Raw genomic sequence first — 23,744 nt, 5'->3', positions numbered from 1 at the left:
GATTTATCAATTGGGTCAAGGGATTTGGAGTTAGCGCAGGAGGGTAGACTTGGTGGAACAAGGTGGCACAGTGGTTAGCACAGCTGCCTCGCAGCTCCAGAGACTGGGTTTGATTCCTGCCTTGGGTCTATGCAGAGCCTGCATGTTCTCCCATACGTGTATGAGTTTCCTTCAGGTGTTCCAGTTTCCTCCCACAATTGAAAGACGTTCTGGTTAGATGCATTGGCCATACCAAATTCTCTCTGTGTAGTGGACAGGCGATGGAGTGTAGCACTTAGGAGATTTTCACAGTAACTTCATTGCAGTGTTAATGTGAGCCGACTTGTGACAATAATAAAACTTAAGGATGCCTAACCCCACCCAATTATAGTCCCAACTTCACCTGCCATCCTTCCACCATGTCTCTCACTAATTTCCCTCTGCAGAAACACATTCATTGTATCTTAGCACTGCCTGCTTTAATGCTTACCTTATTCTTCACTTTCCTTTGGATGAAAATGTTCTCCTGACTATCCAAATTTATCTTCTAATTTGGAGCCTGCACTGATGAGTTGTATCCTGGATGTGTTGCAGGTGGCTAACCTGAATGTAAAGGATGGTACCTTTACGCTGAAAGACTTTGCATACAAGGAGATCCAGAGAGATTGGCCTGGATACTCAGATGGTGACCAACAGTTACTGAAGAGAGTTCTTGTTCGGTAAGTTACAATTGTGGGGAGGGGGTTAAAAAGTAGTTAAAATAAATATAGAGGTATGTATGAAGCCCAGCTGAGAGTTTGAGTTGACCAGAGTTTTGTCAAAAGAATATCAAAGGATATTGAACATGTTTTCCCAGGTAGAGAGAAAATTACTATTGTAACAACACCCGACCAGGCTAAGGCTGATAAATAGCAAATAACGTTTGCACTGCGCTTATATCTGGCAAAACATTTGAAAGTATAAATAACCACTTTTCCTTGACAGCCACCTGTATTTATTTCATGCTTATGACATTGTAAAACATCATGAACATTTTTACTTTATTCATGCAATGTAACTGTTGCAAACAAGGCCAGCTTTTATTGTCCACCGTTAATTGCCCTTGAGAAGTTGTAGTGAGCCACCTCCTTGAATTGGTATAGTCAGTGCAGTGTAGGAACATGCATAGTTCTTTTATCAGTAATAGTCTGATACAATATAGTTTCAATGTCATTAACATTACCCAGCATCAGTCTCCTGGGAGTCGTCATTAACCACAATCTTCAGTGACTTTATATGGCTACTACAGGTCAGAGGGTGGGCATTTTTTTGCAAGTGACTCTGCAAAATGCCTTGACCACCTAAAAAGCACGTATCAGGAGTATAATGGCCTGATGGGCATAGCCCACCAACATTCAAGAACTTCAACGTCTTTTGGAACAAAGGTATCAGCACCCCATCCACTGGCTTAATCATCCACATTCACCACCAATAAGAAATAAGAACATAAGAAATAGGAGCAGGAGTAGGCCATCTAGCCCTTCGAGCCTGCCCCGCCATTCAATAAGATCATGGCTGATCTGTCGTGGCTCAGTTCCACTTTCCCGCCCTCTCCCCATAACCCTTAATCCCCTCTCTTATCAAGAACCCATCAACCAGCTGCTTAAAAATACTTAGCGAGGCAGCCTCCACCACTTCAACGGGCAGAGAATTCCAGAGATTCACCACCCTTTGAGTGAAGAAGTTCCTCCTCAACTCCGTTCTAAACCGCCTCCCCTTTATCTTGAGGCTGTGCCCCCTAGTCCTACTGTCTTTTTTGAGCGGGAAGAGTCTCTCCACCTCTATCCTATCCATCCCATTCATCATCTTATACGTCTCAATGAGATCTCCCCTCATTCTTCTAAACTCTAACGAGTACAAGCCTTGCATATACTATCTAGAGATCCATTACATCAAGCCGGCAAAGCTTCTATAGCAACACCTCCCAGAACCCGCCCACCTGGAAGGACAAGATCACGAGGACAAATCTATGTTACTCTTTTAGCCAAAAGTTGGAATCCATTAGTGGTCCCAATTAGAATCAATCAGTTTAGGCCTTTGGAGGTTTGAACCTTGAATCTCGCTGGAAAATAAGTAATACTTACTACGTATGTGAGACAATGATCCACTTTGATAAAGAAAATCTTCAACTTCAAATTCTTCTGGCAAGTTATTGTAATTTGTTAATTTACGATTGAGAAAGGAATCCTTGATTTTCTACAAGCCAGTGAGCCTTGAGGCAGTGGTAGGGAAATTATTGGAGAGGATTCTTCGAGTCAGAATTTGGAATAAGTGAATGTATTAGTGAGAGGCAACACAAACTTGTTGGAGTTTTTCGAGGAAGTGACAAAGATGATTGATGAGGGTAGGGCAGTGGCTGTTGTCTACATGGACTTCAGTGAGGCCTTTGACAAGGTCCCTCATGGCAGACTGGTGCACAAGGTGAAGTTGCATGGGATCAGAGGTGAGCTGGCAAGGTGGATACAGAACTGGCTTGGTCATAAAAGACAGTAACAGTGGAAGGGTGCGTTTCTGAATGGAGAGCTGTGACAAGTTATGTTCCTCAGTGATCAGTGCTGGGAACTTTGCTGTTTGTAATATACATAAATGATTTGGAGGAAAATGTAACTGATTTGATTAGTATGTTTGCGGATAACACAAAGGTTGGTAGATTTGTGGATAGCAATGAGAATCATCAAAGCATACAGCAGGATATGGATAGGTTGGAATCTTGGGCGGAGAAATCGTAGATGGAGTTTAATCTGGGCAAATGTGAGGTAATGCATTTTGGAAGGTCTAATACAGATAGGAAATATACAACAAATGACAGAACCCTTAAGTGTATTGATAGGCAAAGGGTTCTGGGTGTGCAGGTACACAGGTCACTGAAAGTTGCAACGCAGGTGGAGAAGGTAGTCAAGAAGGCATGCGGCATGCTTGCCTTCATCAGCCAGGACACTGAGCTTAAAAATTGGCAAGTCCTATTGCAGCTTTGTAGAACCTTAGTTAGGCTGAACTTGGAGTATAGTGTTCAATTCTGGTTGCCACACTACCAGAAGTATGTGGAGGTTGTGGAGAAGGTACAGAAAAGATTTATCAGGATGTTGCCTGACGTGGAAGGCCTTAGCAATGAGGAGAGATTGGAGAAACTTGGTTTGTTCTCACTGGAACAACAGAGGTTGTGAGGCAATGTGATAGAAGTCTACAAAATTACAAGGCGCATGGACAGAGTGGATAGTCAGAAGCTTTTTCACAGGGTAGAAGAGTCAATTACTCAGGGGCAAAGGTTTAAGATGCGAGAGGCAAAGTTTAAAGGAGACGTACGAGGCAATTTTTTTAGAGGGTGGTGGGTGCCTGGAACTCGCTGCCAGGGAGGTAGTGGAAGCAGAAATGAAAGTGACTTTTAAGAGCATCTTGACATATGTGAATAGGATGGGAATAGAGGGATAGGTCCCCGAAAGGGTCGAGGGTTTTAGTTCAGTTGGACAGCATGGTCAATGGAGGGCCAATGGATCTGTCCCTGTGCTGTAGTTTTCTTTCTTTTTTGTTCTTTGTTCTACATAGCACCTTATCTTAGCATTGGAATTGAACACAGCAATTTACAAAATGAATTGCTTCATGAAGTGCTGTGACCGTTTTATAGCTAGCTGTTTATTATGTAAGCAAATTAATGATCAGCTAGATTAATAGAGATGTGGAAACAGATAAGTAACATCAACACTCAATAGTGAAAATCAAATACTTACCTGTAGTTATCAAGTGTTTTTTATGTACGACCCTGGTGATATTGACATTTTTCTGGAGATCTCTGACGATAGTGATGTATAAGAGATGCCCTGGCAATAGTAGTACACTCCGGGCATTCCCTGGCAAGAGTGCTGTAACGTAAAATCGGTATAATCTGAATAAATGTTTATTGACAAAAATAATACTATAAGAAAAGCAACAGATACAGAAAAAAATGAAAGAGCAATTTTCCAAGTTTGCTCTTTCAGCTCCTGGATTTGGTCTAGAGGGGCAACATTCAGGAGACCCTGTTCCCTTACCGACCTCTTCATGAGGTGTATAGCTACACGCTGGAATGCAGGAAAAGAAGCTAGCCGTTCAGACACTCAAACCAGTTCTGCCTTTCAGCTGCATTTTGCACTTAGACTCCATTTGCTTGTCTTGTTTCCCTAATCCTAAAGACCTTTGCCCTACATAATTACAGCAATGTCAGTTTTCCAACTGACCTCCAGCCTCAACAACTTTATTCAGGGAGAGTTCAAGATTTTCACTATCCTTTTTTATGAAGAAATTCTTCTAAACATTACTCCTGAATGGCCTGGCTTTAATTTTAAAGTTACACACCCTTGTTAGGAAGCCACCTCCCCTCCACCACCACACCTCCCCAACCAACTAGAAGTAGTAGATTCTAGTTTCTCTCAATCCTACCCTATCAAATCACCACTCAACCTTCTATACTTGAGGGGATATAAACCTAGTCTGTGAATTCAGGCCACAAAATTTAACCTTTTTTTAGCCCAGATATTGTTCTGAGAATCTGCACTGCACTGTCTTCATGGCCAGTATAGCACCCTCAAGGCAGCACAGTGGTTAGCACTAATGTCTCTCAGCACCAGGGAGCCAGTTCAATTCTGACTTCAGACAACTATCTGTGTGGAGTTTGCACATTCTTTCCATGTCTGAGTGGGTTTCCTCCAGGCACTCTGGTCTCCTCCCAAAATCACACGGATGTGCAGGTTAGGTTGATTGGCCCTTTGTGCCATAGAGGTTAGCAGGATAAATATGTGGGGTTACGAGGATAGGCCCTGGGTGGGATTATTGTCAGTATAGGCTGAATGGCCTCTTTCTGCACTGTAGGGATGCTAAGGTGTAATGCCCAGTGGGATTAAGGCACATGATCCTGGGAGAGGAATGGTCAACACAATGCTGCATAAGCTGGGGGCAGAAGCAGACTACAGCAGCACAAATGCAGGGAGAGTATGGGAGTAGGAAGCAATCCTCCATGTTTGAACAACTCCTTTCCTACTTGATTCTTTCATCCCTGTATCAATGTTCCCTTTGTGTTGTTCGCTTTCAGGTAGGGCAAATGTCAGGGTGTCTAATTTTCCAGCAAGGCCCCAACATTACTGATGGCTCTTGTAAGCTTAAATCCACATTTGTCTCCTTTGTTTTCACCACCCCATTTACCCAGCATTCTAATCAATTGAAATAGGGCTTCAGATTCAGCACTGTGGGTTTTGTACGTATGCTGTGCTCTGCTGTATCCTGTGATGATTGATTACTGTCCTCCAAGTTGGAAATGTAAGGTTTTGTCTGAGCTAGGAGACTTGACAGCTTTGCACTTGTTCTTTCTGACAACAGAATGCATGGCTGTCACAAGAGTGTTAAACTTCATACTGACTCCTACAGTGGTGCAATTTCAGTTATGAGAGCTGACAGTTTTCCAAAATATCTGCTGCTTAATATCAACAAATTGTTGCAAATTTCAAACTTTGTCATGCAATTCATACCCTGATTAAAGTGACTCTCGTTACAGTTAGCTTGCTGAAAAGCAGTGATTCTGTACAGTTACACAGTGAGTGACTCTTACCCTGAATAAACAGTCACTCTGTACAATTACAGTGAGTGATCCTTACCCTGAATAAACAGTGATTCTGCACAAATACAATAGATATCCTTGTACTTTTAGAAAAAATATGGAATGGTGCTTTCCAGTTTTTCTGAAGTGAAGGCTCTTATTCTATGGAAGCTTCCTTTTAAGTATTCAGTAATGCATTAGCTTTAATGTTCTGTTGCATTGATAACTATTAAACTCAGGCAAGAGTGCAACATCATTCCAGCTATGTCTTATTGCTATTCTGCATACCTGACACTGCAGTATCTAAAGAGTTAAATGTTTGTTACAGTCTGCTCCCCCAACAGGACTTCCTCGATCTGAACTACATTTTCTCATGAGCTGTGCTACCAGCTCTGCAGCAGCCAGATCTATAAATAGTCACAGGAAAGGATGGGTTCAACTGAGTAAACAGCATGTGGTTCCTGGCAATCAGCCAGGCATCAGATGAAAATGCTACCTAAAATTCTTCTTACTGCTATGGCATTTATCTGATGGGCACCAAGGAGCCAAGGACATTGCTCCTGTATTGAGAGAAGACTGTAGGAAGGCTGTAACGTGTTGCATTCTCCCAGAGAGCATGTTCGTTAAGAACCTTGGGTTCTACATTAATTGCTTCCTTTTCAAACAATTGGATGAAAATAGTTGCAGAAGGGATTGTATGTTGCAAGACAAATGTTGACATATCCAGAGAGAGACATGCTGAATCAAACCTTCGTGTTGTAGTTTAAGGGAGTATTGCTTTTAAATGTCATTATTTAAAGACTGATTGAGGAGATGGCCTGAAAGAAGTTTCAGATGTAGGGTTCAATGGATGTTATTTCCACTTGCAAGGGAACCAGAACTAAAAGTCATAAAAACCAGATATCCAAGAGAAGCTTCCCTATCCACAACGATAACCATGATGTGGAGATGCCAGCTTTGGACTAGGGTACGCACAGTAAGAGGTCTCTCAACACCAGGTTAAAGTCCAAAAGATTTATTTGGTAGCACGAGCTTTCAGAGCACTGCTCCTACATCAGATGAGTAAAGAGTTGGGTTCACAAATAGGGCATGGCCTGTTTGTGAACCCAAGTCTTCACTCATCCAATGAAGAAGCAGTGCTCCAAAAACTCGTGCTAGCAAATAAACCTGTTGGACTTTAACCTGGTGTTGTGAGACATCTCACAGTGATAAGAATAGGGACTCACCATTACATGGCGTAGTCGAACTGAATAGCATAGACTTAACAGCAAACTAGCTAAACACATTAGGAAGAAAGGGAAATAAAGGTTACACTGTTAGAGTTAAACGAGGAAGGATGTGGAGCATAACCAGCATGGACCTGTTAGCCGAATAGTCTGTTTCAGTGAATTCCGTATAAGATACTTTGTAACCATTAGCTTTAAGATTAGGATGTGCTGGAGATAGATTTTTGATTGACGAGAGTTGAGGGTTGTTTCGGGAGCAGAAACAAAGTGACGTTGAGGCCATAGCCGCGGATCTTATTGCTCAGGGAGCTGATTGGCCTATTCCTAATTCTTGTGTTTTTGTATTTGATGCTTTGAGGAGGTTTGCCCCAAAAAGCTCATATTGTGATCCTAGCTGTGTTGATACAGATCCCAGAGTGAAAGTTGGCTTGATAGACCTGAGCTTTTACCTTTTCTTGAACCATGGAGGAAAGTTATGGAACAGATTCATAGGAGTCTGTCGATGAACTTTTAACACAAAAATTAAAGCATTTATTTACCAAGAGAGATGAACTGTATTACACCAGATGAAAAGGTTGGAAAGATCCCAATACAAACAGAAGAAAATGATTAAATGTTCACTATTCCTTCACCCCAGCTATCTCTTTACAGACACTAACAAATTTGAAGAGATAAAAGGATTTACCATCTCTACTCTTAATATTCAGGATAAGCATGCAGTACATGTGAACCAACTGGCAGACTGGACACACCACACTCCAAAGTAAATGGCCAAAGGTGATGCTGGAATTCGATTCACATTTTCAGAGCTGAGATTGATAGGTTTTCCTTTGTTAAAGATATACATCAACAGATAAATAATATTAAGGTGCAGAACAATGTTTATCTTCCAGTGCAGTTGTGAAATCATCCTTAATTCTATGACGAGTGGTGTTTCTCAGGGATCAGTGCTGGGACCTTTGCTATTTGTAATATATATAAATGATTTGGAGGAAAATGTAACTGGATTGATTAGTAAGTTTGTGGACGACACAAAAGTTGGTGGATTGCGGAAAGCAATGAAGACCATCAGAGGATACAGCAGGACATAGATCAGTTGGAGACTTGGGCAGAGAGATGGCAGATGAAGTTTAACCCGGACAAATGTGAGGTAATGCATTTTGGAAGGCCTAATATAGATAGGAAATATACTGTAAATGACAGAACCATTACGAGTATTGATAGGCAAAGTGATCTGGGTGTACAGGTACACAGGTCACTGAAAGTGGCGATGCGGATGGAGAAGGTACTCAAGAAGGCATATGGCATGTTTGCCTTCATCTGCTGGCATATTGAGTTTAAAAATTGGCAAGTCATGTTGCAGCTTTGTAGAGCCTTAGTTAGGGTCCACTTGGCATATAGTGTTCAATTCTGGTCGCCACAGTACCAGAAGAATGTGGACGCTTTGGAGGGGGTACAGAAAAGATTTACTAGGATGTTGCCTGGTATGGAGGGCATTAGTTATGAGGAGAGGTTGGAGAAACTTGGTTTGTTCTCACTGGAGCGACGGAGGTTGAGGGAAGACCTGATAGAAGTCTACAAGATTATGAGAGCATGGACAGAGTTGTTAGTCAGAAGCTTTTTCCCATTGTGGAAGGTCAATTACTCAGATGTGTAAGTCTAAGGTGCGAGGGGCAAAGTTTAAAGGAGATGTACGAGGCAGATTTTTTTACACACAGTAGTGCGTGCTTGGAACTCGTTGCCGGGAGGAGGTAGTGGAAGCGGATACAGTAGTGACTTTTAAGAGGTGTCATGACAAGTACATGAATGAGATGGGAATAGAGGGATATGGTCCCTGGAAGGATAGGGTGTTTTAGTCAAGTCGGGCAGCATGGTCAATGCAGGCTTGGAGGGCTGAAGGGCCTGCTCCTGTGCTGTAATTTTCTTTGTTCTTAAACTGAGACTTTCAGTGATTGTTCAGGAGGATGTATCAAATTCTGTGACGCTGCTCAAAGCAGGACAGGGGAGTCGTCCTGATGCTCTTACCATCTTGACCAACAACAGCCCCAAAATTTATGACAAATTTATGACATCCATACAATTCACACACAATACAAATGATCATGATCACAACTTTTACAGCAACTGAAATTCAAGCACATTAGTACATATGTGTTGTTATGTTTGTTTCGCAGGGGGACTCCCTTGAATCTTTTATCTGTGCTTTTTGTGGGATGTTGCTGAATGACTGCTGTTCACTAAAAAACCTGTCACTGCATTTGGAAATAATTCACTGTATAAAATAGTTTGATACAGCAGAAAAGGTGGTTCCAAATTCCAGGGTTAGTCCTCCTCAAGAGGACAGAGTCACTCATATTCAATCAGAAGCTTATTACTTATGTCCCTGTTTATCAAATATGCAGGTGTAGAGTTTTTAAAGCTGGATTGAGGTCAGAGACCGTGACCATGAGTGTTGTGATGTTAGAATTAAGACTGTGCAGATCGGTTCTGAATAGTCATCAACAATGTTAATAAACTCACTTTTTAGTTGCTAATGTTCCATGTTTGGTTACCTGAGATTTTACTCGTCAATGTCCCACACCTTGTTTGCTTCCTGGGTTTGAGTGCATTGGTGAGAAAACTGAAAAGAACCAGCATGCTTAAATGCATTAAAATGCACCCATTCAATTCACACATTCAACTTGTTCCGACTTCTACTATCCACTGACAGATCTGTAACCACTGGCACCTCACCCAATGTTGAAGAGCTCAAAGTTCTGCCCTTGGACAATCTGCCAATTTGGAAACAATGCTTGTTTAATGTCCTATAGAATCCTACGGTGCAGAAAGAGGCCATTTGGCCCATCCAGAGTCTGCGCTGACACAATCCCACCCAGGCCTTTGCCCATAATTTTATGCATTTACCCTAGTTAGTCCCATTGACATTAAGGGAAAATTTAGCATAGCCAATCCAACTAACTTGCACATCTTTGGACTGTGGGAGGAAACCCACGCAGACACTGGGAGAGCATGCAATTCCGCACTGACAGTGACCCAAGTTGGGAGCTGAACCTGGGTCCCTGGCGCTGAGAGACAGCAATGCATGTCATGGTGCAGCCCCATGATACTTCACGGGATTATTAACCAATAGAATTTGACAAAGTCAGATAACGAGATGTCAGAACAGGTAACTTGAGGTAGACTTGAACAAGGAGATGTAGTTTAAGGATCTGTTTAAAGAAGGGCAGAGAGTTTAAGGAATGAAATTCCCTCCTGTTTTAAGGGAATGAAAACCCTTAAAACATTAGTCATGGCATGTATCATGTCATGACATCAAAGTTAGTCATCGCATTGCATCAGTGGCACAGTAGCAATGCTGCTTCACAGCGCTAGGGACCTGGGTTCAATTCCTGGCTTGGGTCACTCTGCGTGGGTGCGTTGACCCAAACAGGTGCCGGACTGTGACAACTAGGGGAATTTCACAATAACTTCATTGCAGTGTTTATGTAAGCCTTACTTGTGACTAATAAATAAACTTCACTTCAACTCCGACCTCCCTGATTGCCTGGATCCACTACAGTTCACCTATCGCTCCACAAGTCCACAGCAGATGCCATCTCCTTGGCTCTACAATCAACCCTGGGACACCCGGATAACAAAGACGCTTAATGTCAGACTTCTGCTTATCAACTACAGCTCATCGTTCAACAGCTTTATTCCTACAAAACTCATCTCCAAACTCCGTGGCCTAGGGCTTGGCTCCTCCCTCTGCAACTGGATCCTAGACTGCAATCAGTAAGAATAGGCAACGACTCCCCCACACCCTCCGATTCTCCTCAACACCAGTGACCCACAAGGTTGTGTCCTCAGCCCCTTGCTATACTTTTACACCTCTGGCCAAATTCTGCTCAAACTCAATTTTCAAGTTTGTTGATGACACCACTGTAGTGGGTCAGATCTCAAACAATGATGAGACAGAGTACAGGAAAGAGATAGAGAATCTGGTGAATTGGTGCAAAGTTATTCGTCTCTCCCACAATGTCAGTAAAATGAAGGAGATAGTCATTGACTTCAGGAAGCGTAGAGGAGAAAATGCCCCTGTCTACCTCAAAGGCAATGAAGTGGAAATGGTCAAAAGCTTCAAATTTCTAGGTGTCCAAATCACCAACGACCTGTCCGTTGACGCTATAGTTAAGAAAGCTCACCAACGCCTCTACTTTCTTGGGAGGCTAAGGAAATTTGATATGTCTGCTACAACTTTCACCAATTTTTACACCATAGAAAGCATTCTTTCTGGATGTATCACATTTTGGTATGGCTCCTGCTCTGACCAAGACAGCAAGAAACAAAAAAAGATTGTGAATGTAGCCCAGTTCATCGGGCAAACTAGTCTCCCATCCATTGACTCCATCTACATTTCCCGCTGCTTCAGAAAAGCAGCTGGCATAACCAAGGAGCTCACGCACCCTGGACAATCTCTCTTCCACCTTCCATCGGAAAAAAGATACAAATGTTTGAGGTTGTGTACCAACTGACTCAAAAAACATCATCTTCCCTACTGCCATCAGACTTTTGAATGGAACTACTTTATATTAATTGATCTTTCTGTATGACTCCCTAGCTATGACTGTGACACGATATACTGCACCCTCTCTTTCTTTCTCTCCTATGTGCCCTATGAACAATATGCTTTGTCTGTATAGCATGCTAGAAACAATACTTTTCACTGTATACTAATACATGTGACAAATCAAATCAAAGTCTGGACAGCTAATATCATGACTGCCAGTGACAGAGAGGTAGACACTGCAAGTGCACAAGTCACCAGAATTGGAGGACTGCATTGGCCTCTGTGCGCTAGAGAGGATTGCAGAGATGGGAAAAGGAGCAAGGCTTGGAGTGATTTGAAAGTAAGGATGAAAAACACAAAACAACATTTGGACACTATGGAAATTTAATGTGTGTAACATTACAGCAGATCCAGTGATGTCTCCGCAAAGCTTAAAATAGTAGGCTGGATTATTTCAATTTATTGCCTTGTGCCCAGAAGAAATGGAACTGGAACAAGGAATGCACTGAGCACTGTGATGGGTCTGACCAGGGTCCCAGCAGTGTGTTGGGAGACATGTTTGATCCTAGTTGGCAGTTCTGACTTTTCTGTCGGCTGTGGTTTACCAACTCTCTAGTATGGTTAGTTGAGAAATGTGTAACAAATTGTCCCTAAATTATTCTCCCCTTAATCTGGTTTCCAATGGGGGTACCATCAGCATAGACATGGGTCAAGGGTGGAGGAGGAAAAACACATTGTTAAGATGGCGGTGTGGACTCGGTGGGCCGAAGGGCCTGTTTCCCATGCTGTGTTGTTCTTTGTGCACCAGGATAATTTAGTGACGTGTATCTGTGCCACCTTCCTCTGTGCAAGCCTCTCACTCCCGTCTCGGATCCAGACTTCTCTCACTTTTGGATGTTAATTCTGTTTCCATAGGAAATCCTGTCAGCCGTACAATCCCAGTGGGGGCTCTGGGGAGACGCCTTCATCAAGTCCAAAGGACAGCGCAAATTCAGCCTCTCCACCACAGGTATGACATCTACAGCAAGGTGCTGCTTAGTAAATTACTGTCTGTCTGATTTTCTGTCTCTGTGACTGTAATATTTTGGCCTTGTTGCCTTTCAGGCTGTGTGACGCACCACATTGGAGTGTCTGTGATAGCAGCCCCACCTGGTGGTTGTTGAACTGATTACAGCCAAAAATCGTAGAATCCTTATACTACAGAAGGAGGCCATTTGTCCCATAGAGTCTGTATGACAACAGTTTCACCCAGGCCCTATTCCTGTAATTCCACACACTTACCCTGCTAATCCCCCTGACACTAGGGTCAATCAGCCTAACCTGCATATCAGGTTTGATTTCTGGGTTAGGACACTGTGTGGAAGTTGCACATTCTCCCCGTGTCTGTGTAGGTTTCCTCCAGGTGGTCTGGTTTTCCCCCCACAATCCAAAGATGTGTAGTTATGTGGATTGGCCATTCTAAATTGTCCCTTGGTACTGGGGGGACTGCATGGAGTTGTGGGGATGAAAAAAAACAGTGTGAATTGGGATTGTGGTTGATGGGCTGAATGGCCTGCTTCTGCACTGTGGGATTCTATGATTCTACCTTTTGGACTGTGGGAGGAAATTGGAGCACCTAGAGGAAACCCACACAGACACATGGAGAATGTGCAAACTCTGCACAGATGATGATCCAAGGCTGGAATTGATCCTGGGTCCCTGGCGCTGTGAGGCAGCAGTGCTAATCACCGTGCTGCCCATTTATGACTAGTCAGGAAATTAGAGTTATTTAAATTTAAACTAGTCTTCATGTGGCAATGTCCCAGTGTTAGCCGAGTGAGCTCATAATCCCACTAAAAGATACCCTTGGGTCATGTCTTTGAGTGAGGCTCAAACACAAACCCTTCCAACTTTAGTGAAGGGGCTCTTACTGAATTAGTTTTGTCACTGGTATCAGCTTTATAGAAACAGCAAAAGGCTTTCCTCCTGTGCACAAGGTGATATTTTGGCAAATGTGCTGGTTTGTTTGCTGTCACTGAATTGATATTGATGCCGTACATAAGTGAATTTCAGTGCCCATGTATATTGGTGAATTACTGGTTCAAGGCGGATGGTTAACTGAGGGAATGTCACATTGACCATCACCAATCGTGTTGCAGCAGAATTTATAAGTGCAGGAGAAATAGGAGCAGAGGATCTTACAGTGCCTTGTGCCTGCTCCACCATTCATTAAGATCAACGCTGATCCAACTTACGAGCTACCCCAACTCTACCACCTGATCCTCATTTTTACAAAGCGTTCATGGGGATGTGGGGTCGCTGACTAGGCCAGCATTTATTGCCCATCCCTAATTGCCCTTGAGAAAGTGAAGATGAGCTGCCTTCTTTAATTGCTGGAATCCATATGGTGTAGGTACACCTATGGTGCTGTTAGTGAGACTAACTGGATTGCTCTTTGAAAGAGCCAGTGCATGCTTGACAAGTGTGAATAGCTGCCTCTTCTGCTATGCTATTCTGATGCTATACACTCGTTCCCCTATCTGTGCTGCTAGCTACGTTGTCAAAACGCTAACAGTTAGATTTATCGAATATGATTTCCCATTTATAAAATCAAGTAGTTTATAGTTTGCCTTTTTCTGCACCATTGTCAATATGACTGGAATGAGTTTAGTACCGGGGGTTTTACGACTGCTGTGAACAAACATTTTGACTCAACCTGGCATTTCCCACTTATTGTTGCTAATATTGCAAAGTGGGAGAAGTTTGGTTGCAGTATTAGGCCAATAAAAGGTATAGGGTTTTATTATTAGTGTGTTCAAAAATGATTCTTCCAGTTTGTAGCGTGGTGGAGTTACATTGTGGGATGAGAATCGCAACAAGTTGCTGGACAATTTATGCCATTAGCCTTTTGTAAAACAGATCTTACCATCAACCTCACTGCATCAATAAATTATAATTACACTGGGACTGTTAATGAAACCTATGATAGAGCATTAAGGTTGGTGCTTCATGGTAAGAAGTAATTTGTGTTTCCAGTGGCCTTCCACTTTGAAACAGTTAGCAATTGTTCTGTACATGCCACATGAAGCACACACCAGGATGCAAGGAAAACTAGTTTGAATTGTTTTTTTTTAAATTGGTTTGTCATGGATTCTGGCTGAGAATATAGTTGTTGATAAGTTCATTTCAGCTCGACAGGGTTTTGAGTTGGGCTTAGAGTCGATCCACTAATATGCAAGCAATTAGCAATCTGCATGCTGATTCTATAGATAACTGAGTTTTAAATTGCTGTAAATTATCTCACTTTCACCATATAGGCATCAATGTTTATTATGTGAATTTCTCAAGAATAATGGTGGCCCTGGGTAGACTGGTGCATTATTTATGTGTCATTCCACGGGGAAAAACTTTGAATTGCACTCAGGAAGATGTGTATTTCTGTGATAAGTTTTTGTTTGAATAATGTCCAAGCTGCCATTTCTGAGTTTTTCTAACCATTCAAATCCTTAAACTTCAGTGGGTTAAGGTGATAGACTGTTGGTCCCATCAGGTACTCCATTATCTACAGCAATTTTAGACAAAAATTATACTGGAGCTGAATGGAGAGAACTCACCAGCTCCACCAAATACACACAATCTTGGCTAACAAGAAAAACTTTTTGTGGGGTTGAACTCAAGTCCTGTTACCATCTCTGTCGTGAACTCTTGCTTTTTCTTCTTTTGCGTATCCTCCACCCGCTCCCCCTCCTGCCCACATACGCACACACGCGCACACAAAAATTCCGACCAAACTAATTGTTAATATGTCCACAACTCTGTCCTTTGTCAGGAATTGATTTGTTCCTTTGCAACAATGTCAGGATTACTCTGCCCAAAACTTGTGGGAGGAAAAGTATTCTCATCTCTAATCCTGCAACAAGATTTATAAGTTTTGTAACTGTACCCTAGAGTGTTATTTATTCACAGTCCCAAGTTAAATTACTGCACACATGTCACTTCCTTTCAGTTCACCAGTCTGCTTTGTAGTGAACTCACTCTGTGTCCTTCAGGCAGCACGGTTACTGTGGAAATAAAGTAATATGTGTCATGAACGGTTTCTGATATAGTCTATCAGTTAAGGCTGTGCTTGCGCAGAAATAACTTGAAGTGTTTCCTCTTTCTAGAAACGATCACTACCCACCGATTTTATTGATCCATTAGCCAATAAGAAGCCAAGGATATCTCTTTTGACCAGTCGGGTTCCACCGACTTTAAATGGCAGGATAAATCCCTCCAGTGGGAAAGAGGCAGGAGCTTCCTCTATCCAGTCGACTGCCCCCGATTCGGTGAGCTCCACTTCCACCTTGCCGGCGTTCGTGGATATTCAGCGACCACACAACCTTCCTTCAGAAGTCAGCAGCAATTCAAGTCACAATGGCCGGGACTGCGAAAGCCAGGAGGTCCCAGAGCGAACTGTCTGCCCGCCCCCCTCGCATTTTCCTCATCCGAGCGCACCTTCACTCCACGTGAAGTCAAAGAAAAAGCCTAAAAAGCATAAGGACAAGGAGCGAGCAAGGGAGAAGCAGGGCAGCGAGGAAGGGTGTGGAGAGCGAGTAAAAGTCTGTGATTTCCTTCAGAGTTGCAGGGAGCAGAAGAAAACTGCTCCTCAGAAGGCTGCAGGTGGGTGTTCATAGAATCGTAGAAATATACAGCATGAAAAGAGGCCATTAGACCCATCATGTTCATGCCGGCAGATATGAAATCATCCAGCCTAATCCCACTTTCCTGTTCTTGGCCTTCAGAATATTCAAAAAGCACTAGGATATTGCCGTAACCCTGTAGGTTATGGCAATATCCTAATGCTTTTTAAATATTCTGAAGATTCCTGCCTCTATTATCCTTTCAAGCAATGAATCCCAAATTCTCAGTACTTGCTGTGTGGAAGAATTTCCCTCTAAATCTCCTGCCTCTTAGTTTAAATCTGTGCTGCCTGGTTATGGACTCTTTAATCAAAGAAAATAGGGCCTTCCTATCTATAGACCCTTCATAATTTTACACATTTCATTTGGGTCTCCCCTCATCCTGCTTTGTTCCAAAGAAGACAGCCTCTGACCATCCAATCATTCCTCATCCCTAAATTCCAGTCCCAGAAGCAATCTTGTTAAATCCCATCTGTATCCTTTTAGTGCAAACATATTTTTTTCCTATTGCGTGGTGACCAGAACAGTATGTGGTACTCCAGCCATGGCCTAACCAATATTTTACACAGTTCCAGCATAACCTCTGAACTCTTATATTCTATGCTTCAGCTAATAAAGGCAAGTTTCTAGTATCCCTCTTAACCACCCTTGGATTTGTGTGGCCACATTTTGGGATTTGTGTGGCGATGCACTCTTAAGTGTCTCTGTTCTTCTACATTTCTCAGAATCTGACTGTTCCCTTCCCCTTTGTCCTCACCGAAATGCATTACCTCACACATCTCCAGACTGAAATCCACTTACCACTCTCCACCGAACTGACTAGATCACTGATATCTTCCTGCACTTTAGTTTTCTTATTCATCATGAGCTGCACAGATGATTTTTGTGTCATCTGCAAACTTCTTAATTGCTAATCAAATCCAAGCATTAATGTATATCACAAAAAGCAAGGACTGAGTCCTGCAGAAACACCACTAGATGTTGCGTTCCAGTCACACAAACATCCATCGACTATTATCCTTTGCGTCCTGCCTCAGACAGTTGTGAAACCAAATTGCTGTTTTGCCTTGAATTCCGTGGGCTTCTACTTTTGTGATCAGTTTGCCATATCAAAAGCTTGTTAAAATTTGTACAGAAAACACCAAATGCTTGACCTTCATCAACCCTCCTCATTACTACTTCAAAAAAATTCATCCATGTTAGCCAGACATGAGCCTCCTCCTTAAATCCCTGCTGACAGATTTTGATTAATCCTTGTCTTTCTGAATGAAGGTTTATCTTGTCCCTCAGAATTTTTTCAACACTGAGGTTAGAGTCATAGAGGTTTACAGCATGGAAACAGTTAGGATGACTGGCCTCTAATTAATCTTTTTTTAAACAATGGTAGGAGTTGACATCCTCCAGTTCTGTCAACCTGTAACCAAAGAGGATTGGAAATGGTCAAAGCCTTTGACCCTAGGTTGAATTTCATCTGGGCCTGGGGATTTATCCATTTTCAAAGTTGTCAAATGCCTGAATATGTCCTCTCTTGCATGTTAAGTTCATCTCGTATTTCACACTCCTCCCTGTTGTGTTATCCTTTGCTTTTGTGAAAACAGGCTTAATGTATTCATTAAGAATCATACCCACATCCTTCCACCCCACCGTCCTCCACACACAGGTACACACATTACCCACCTGATCTATAACATATGTTATTCATTTGTCAATTAAATATTAAGGTTCATTAATGTCAATTATTATGGTATGGTTAAAAGAAAATAGAATGAGTATTAATTGTCTTTGACCATAAATAAAGAAGGGGTAGCAGGGGACAAGACTGAACAAGTCAATAAATTCCCTCAATGATGAAAAACTCAGTGCTTTGGTTTTGGCCTTGCCAACTGCCTTGGATCCTGTTAACAATAAACTCTCATTCTTTAGTTATCCTTTTGCTTTATATCAATTTATTTTGAAAAAAAATTTCCCCTTCATTTTACTTTACAAGATTTCTTGGCTCTTTCTTTGCTTACTTCCCATACTTCTGTAGATTTTCTGTAAAATGTACCTCTCGCTATCTGTCATGAACTTCCCTTATTTCCTTTATCCTCTCCTTTAAGCTCCTTAACATCCAAGAGGCACTGAATTTGTTAATAACACATTTTTCTTTAAAGAGCTATCCTTGTTCTGAACCCAATTCCTCTTTCAATGCCTCTCACTGGTCTGGCACATTTAAGAAGTTATTTCCGATGCACTTCAGCTAAATCACATCTTGGCTTTATAAAATTAGCTTTTTCCCAATTTGAGTTATTCCATTTATATCCTTGTCCTTGCACATAACCAGGCTAAATCAAAATGAATTATTGCCATTTCCACTAAGGTGCTTTCCAATTGACTTTCATTGCATCTACCTTTTCATTCCCTAAAACTAAGGCCAGAATTACCCCTCCTCTTGTTGGATACGCTGCATGCTGATTTAAGAGAGATTCTCCTGATTGCATTCCAAGAATTCTGCTCCCTCCTTACTTCAAGTTAATGCCCAGTTAATATTATGATACTTGAAATTCTCCCTTCTTAAAGCCATTTATTTTCATAATTAAGAAATTTCCCTACTTATTTGCTCCCCCCCAGGTCGCCCAGATGCCGATCTATTGAACACACAGGAGCATGATTGCCCCTCTTTTAGTTTTCAGTTCATCCCATATGGCCCCATTTGAAGATCATTGCACCACATTATCCCTCCTCGCAGCTATAATTGTTTCGATATTGTAATCCCTCTCTTTTGTAGCTCCCTTTGTATTTTGAAAACCTTGTAACCAGAAATAAAGTGGTCATTCCTTCCCTTCTTGCAAAAAAAAATCTCAGTAACAGCTATAAAATCATACTCCCAAGTGTGCTTTCAGCTTGTATTTCACTTCACACTAACTCACAGGAGTGCGGGTCCCACACACACTGACTCTCTCTGGGGTGCGGGTCCCGCACGCACTGACTCTCTCTGGGGTGCGGGTCCCGCACGCACTGACTCTGTCTGGGGTGCGGGTCCCGCACGCACTGACTCTGTCTGGGGTGCGGGTCCCGCACGCACTGACTCTGTCTGGGGTGCGGGTCCCGCACGCACTGACTCTGTCTGGGGTGCGGGTCCCGCACGCACTGACTCTGTCTGGGGTGCGGGTCCCGCACGCACTGACTCTGTCTGGGGTGCGGGTCCCGCACGCACTGACTCTGTCTGGGGTGCGGGTCCCGCACGCACTGACTCTGTCTGGGGTGCGGGTCCCGCACGCACTGACTCTGTCTGGGGTGCGGGTCCCGCACGCACTGACTCTGTCTGGGGTGCGGGTCCCGCACGCACTGACTCTGTCTGGGGTGCGGGTCCCGCACGCACTGACTCTGTCTGGGGTGCGGGTCCCGCACGCACTGACTCTGTCTGGGGTGCGGGTCCCGCACGCACTGACTCTGTCTGGGGTGCGGGTCCCGCACGCACTGACTCTGTCTGGGGTGCGGGTCCCGCACGCACTGACTCTGTCTGGGGTGCGGGTCCCGCACGCACTGACTCTGTCTGGGGTGCGGGTCCCGCACGCACTGACTCTGTCTGGGGTGCGGGTCCCGCACGCACTGACTCTGTCTGGGGTGCGGGTCCCGCACGCACTGACTCTGTCTGGGGTGCGGGTCCCGCACGCACTGACTCTGTCTGGGGTGCGGGTCCCGCACGCACTGACTCTGTCTGGGGTGCGGGTCCCGCACGCACTGACTCTGTCTGGGGTGCGGGTCCCGCACGCACTGACTCTGTCTGGGGTGCGGGTCCCGCACGCACTGACTCTGTCTGGGGTGCGGGTCCCGCACGCACTGACTCTGTCTGGGGTGCGGGTCCCGCACGCACTGACTCTGTCTGGGGTGCGGGTCCCGCACGCACTGACTCTGTCTGGGGTGCGGGTCCCGCACGCACTGACTCTGTCTGGGGTGCGGGTCCCGCACGCACTGACTCTGTCTGGGGTGCGGGTCCCGCACGCACTGACTCTGTCTGGGGTGCGGGTCCCGCACGCACTGACTCTGTCTGGGGTGCGGGTCCCGCACGCACTGACTCTGTCTGGGGTGCGGGTCCCGCACGCACTGACTCTGTCTGGGGTGCGGGTCCCGCACGCACTGACTCTGTCTGGGGTGCGGGTCCCGCACGCACTGACTCTGTCTGGGGTGCGGGTCCCGCACGCACTGACTCCTCTTGTTTTCTCATCCCTGTATATCTCTCCTTATTCTGAGTAATCTGAGCTATGTATTGCCAGGATTTCTGCATTTATATCCGGTGTTCAGCATTTTCCCTGACTGTAATCCCGGATGCTGCCAGAAATTGTACTTTGGAACCATCAACTTTGAAGCAATGCTATGAATCCACCAGAGGGAGGTACTTGCAGCATTTTGCGTATCTCTGAAATACTCCAGTTGTTGGTGCAGTGAAGCCGGCTTTGTGAATGGCTGCAGTGCCTACTCACCCTGCTGGTGAATGTGTGCTGCACACTTCACCAGTTGGCTTCTTACAGACTTATGCTATTTCCAGCTCTTCTCCCCCACCCCACGTCACTTCATTCCAACCCAGCCACCTAACACAAACTGCTGATTCTGTCGCTCCACATCACTGTGCAGATTGCACTGCACATATCCCGTTGCAGCGACAATCTTCCACTCACACCAAACATAGGATCATAAAATCCCTACAGTGCAAATGAGGCTATTCAGCCCATTGAGCCTGCACCAACAACAATCCCACCCAAGCCTGACACCAATAAGCCCATGTATTTACCCTGTTAATTCCCCGATACTAAGATGCAATTTTAGCATAGCCAGTGGACCTAACCTGCACACCTTTGGGCTGTGGGAGTAAACCGGAGCACCTGGGGGAAACCCACACAGACACAGAGAACATGCAAAATCCACACAGACAGTGACCCAAGGCCAGAATTGAACCTGGATCCCTGGTGCTGCAAGGTAGAAGTGCTAACCACCGTGCCCCTCTGCGTATAAAAAGATTAATGGCAAGGTTTGCACAACATTGAACAGAGCAGCATAGTCACACCTTTATCTGTAGAGTGCTTGCCTAATTCAATAACTCAGTGACCTCAGCTGCAATAAAGCAGACTGACATTTACATTGCAAACAGCAACTCTCAGTCCCTTTACAGAGAGAAAGGTGGTGCAAGGGGGCTCTTGGACATGGGCTATGTGGGGGAGTGGTTGTACTATTGGATGAGAGACCGCTGGAGGTGTTGTGCTGTTGCACATGGGGCAAATGTGGAAGGTTCGGGAACAAAAGAGCTAGGTGAAGTGGTGCTGCTCTGTTTGGAGATTTCATGCCTCGTTTGTGATGTTTTGGGCTCATCTTTTTTAATCTGTTTCCTTGTAGGTTTGAATGGGATGTGTAACAGTTCCACTGTTCCAACATCGGCATCAGACGTGCCTGATTATTTACAGTAAGTACAAATTCTTTCGCAGCCTTTGGCTGGCCCTTGTAGTCAGTGTTTCTTTTTCAGCCTCTTGATATCTTCATGTGTTGAATACGTGTTCAGCTGTACTCAGACAAGGGTCTATTCTTCATAAGCTAGTGAGCTTTTCTTAAATTCTTTTATGGGATGTGGGAATCATTAGCAAGGAAAATATTTGTTGCTCGTCCCTAATTGCTTTTGAACTGAGTGGATGCTGGCCCATTTGAGAGGGCATTTTAAGAGTCAACTGCATTGCTGTGGGTCCGGAGTCACACGTAGGTCAGACCGGGTAAGTTCTTCATAAAATAAAAGCAAAATATTGCGGGTGTTGGAATCTGAAACAAAAACAGAAAATGCTGAAAAATCTCAGCTGGTCTGACTATCTCTGTGGTGAGAGAATAGAACCAGCACTTCGAGTCTGGGTGACCCTTCCAGATCAAAGAAGTAAGATCATCATAAGGTCACCAATGAAATGGATGAGTTTTTTTTAACAAATGATAGTTTCATGGTCAATGTTACTGACATTATCTTAAAAATTTTGAGTTTATTAGTTGAATTTAAATTCCGCCAGTCGCTATGGTGGGATTTGGAGCCTTGTCTCCAGATATTAGCCTGCTCCTTGGGATGACTGCTATATTACCACACTTCCCCCAATGATTTCCAATAATCACTGTATTGTAGAATATCCAGATGATGTGCAGACATGTTCACACTCATAGGTCAGTGTGATCACCTGTGGGATCCCAGGCTAATAGAGTTATTGGCCTTCCTAGCCAAAGTTGCTGATTGTCAAGCTCAGACTAGCTACTGAGCAGCGTCTGGAAGTGGAAACGGAAATGTTCTGTATTTGGTGGCCAGAGGGATTGCACTGTCAGAGGGCCAGTGCTGAGGGAGTGCTACATTGTTGTAATTTCCATCCTTCAGATGTGAGAATAAAGTACGGTTCAGTGCAGGGGAATGGTAAAGATCCCACTGTGCTGTTGGGAAGGTGTCCAAAATTCCTCTCCCTCAAGCTACACAACCAGAAACACATTTCCCCTCAATTAATCTGTTACTTGCTGTTGCATTTCTCTGTAAAATTTCTATGTTTGCATAAATGAAGCCCAGAGTTGTTTGTGTAACACCATAAAATGTAATAATACCCTGGTAGTGCCACTTCTCTTTCTGACTCCTTGTGTGAAGTGTTATCTGGTGTGGTTTCCTCCCTCAGCAAATATGCAGCAATTGCATCGCAGGAACAGAGACAGGGTTACAAAACTGATTTCAATGCAGAGTACAGTGAGTACCGGGACCTGCACTCCAGGATAGAGAGCATTACCAGGCGATTCACACAGCTTGACGCTGAGCTGAAACAGCTCTCACCCGGATCTGCAGACTACAAGGTATGAGGATAATTACTTCAGTCTCAGGAAATAATTACACATAGCCCTCCCACCTGCCTCTCCCACACACAACCAGTCAATGACAGGACAGCGAATCCCAGTGCATTTTATAAACATTACTCAGGTGTTTCAGAGAAGCATCACATTTCCCTGTTCAAATTTTTCTTTATCCCCTCCTGTGTGTGTGGACCCAGGTGCTGTTTGAACCCATGTAGTAAAACTTTGGTTTGAGACCCAGTTTGTTTAGCATTTGAGGTTGAGGGTCAGTTACGCAGCCCCTCAGCTCTGTCTCATCGTGATTTGGTCAAACAGTACTTGTGGAAATATTTTTTCTGAGAACTTAATAGAAAGATTTGTTTTATATAAGCTGACTATCACCTGTATAACCAGAGCAAGTATTCTACATTCAAAAAGTGGGCCAACTTCCACTTGTTTACATGATGCTGAGAGATTGCCCCTTATTAGGTTTAGATTGTATTTTTGTAAAGTCTGTTGCCATTCTGTCTCTGACCTTTACCCATGCATCTTGTTCTTGTTCTCACAGAGTACTCATGACCAGATATTACAAGAATATCGAAAAATTAAGAAGGTAAATGTCATGCAGAAATTGCTGCTGCTGCCAATGTTCCCACTAGAACAGTAACGGTGAACCGGAATTAGATTCTGGTGGAGGGGGCAACCCTGGAAAGGCCAAACTCCTGGTAACTGCAGGTGGCACAGTAAGAAGTCTCAGAATACCAAGTCAAAGTCCAACAAGTTTATGTGGTAGCAAAAGCTTTGAGTGTTATTCCTTCAGGTGCATGAGGAGTTGTGTTCACAAACAGGGCATATATAGACACAAACTCAATTTACAAGATAATGGTTGGAATGCAAGTCTTTTCAGGTAATCAAGTCTTAAA

At 43.8% G+C, this 23,744-nt stretch overlaps 1 protein-coding gene across 1 annotated transcript in view; it reads left to right on the top strand.

Moving 5' to 3' along the window:
• The window catches only part of ell (elongation factor RNA polymerase II), a 149,194-nt gene that overhangs the window by 119,176 nt on the left and 6,274 nt on the right, over positions 1-23,744 (top strand). Inside the window, exons 6-11 of the mRNA XM_080212665.1 lie at positions 574-698; positions 12,272-12,365; positions 15,499-15,994; positions 21,385-21,451; positions 22,674-22,845; positions 23,390-23,434. Of these exons, the coding sequence (XP_080068791.1) occupies positions 574-698; positions 12,272-12,365; positions 15,499-15,994; positions 21,385-21,451; positions 22,674-22,845; positions 23,390-23,434 (999 nt within the window). The remainder of the gene's footprint in view (positions 1-573; positions 699-12,271; positions 12,366-15,498; positions 15,995-21,384; positions 21,452-22,673; positions 22,846-23,389; positions 23,435-23,744) is intronic.

The sequence above is a fragment of the Carcharhinus amblyrhynchos genome, chromosome 26 (assembly GCF_965287045.1).
Source record: "Carcharhinus amblyrhynchos chromosome 26, sCarAmb.v2.hapA, whole genome shotgun sequence".
Taxonomy (NCBI): domain Eukaryota; kingdom Metazoa; phylum Chordata; class Chondrichthyes; order Carcharhiniformes; family Carcharhinidae; genus Carcharhinus; species Carcharhinus amblyrhynchos.
This window is presented reverse-complemented; position numbering and strand designations above follow the sequence as displayed.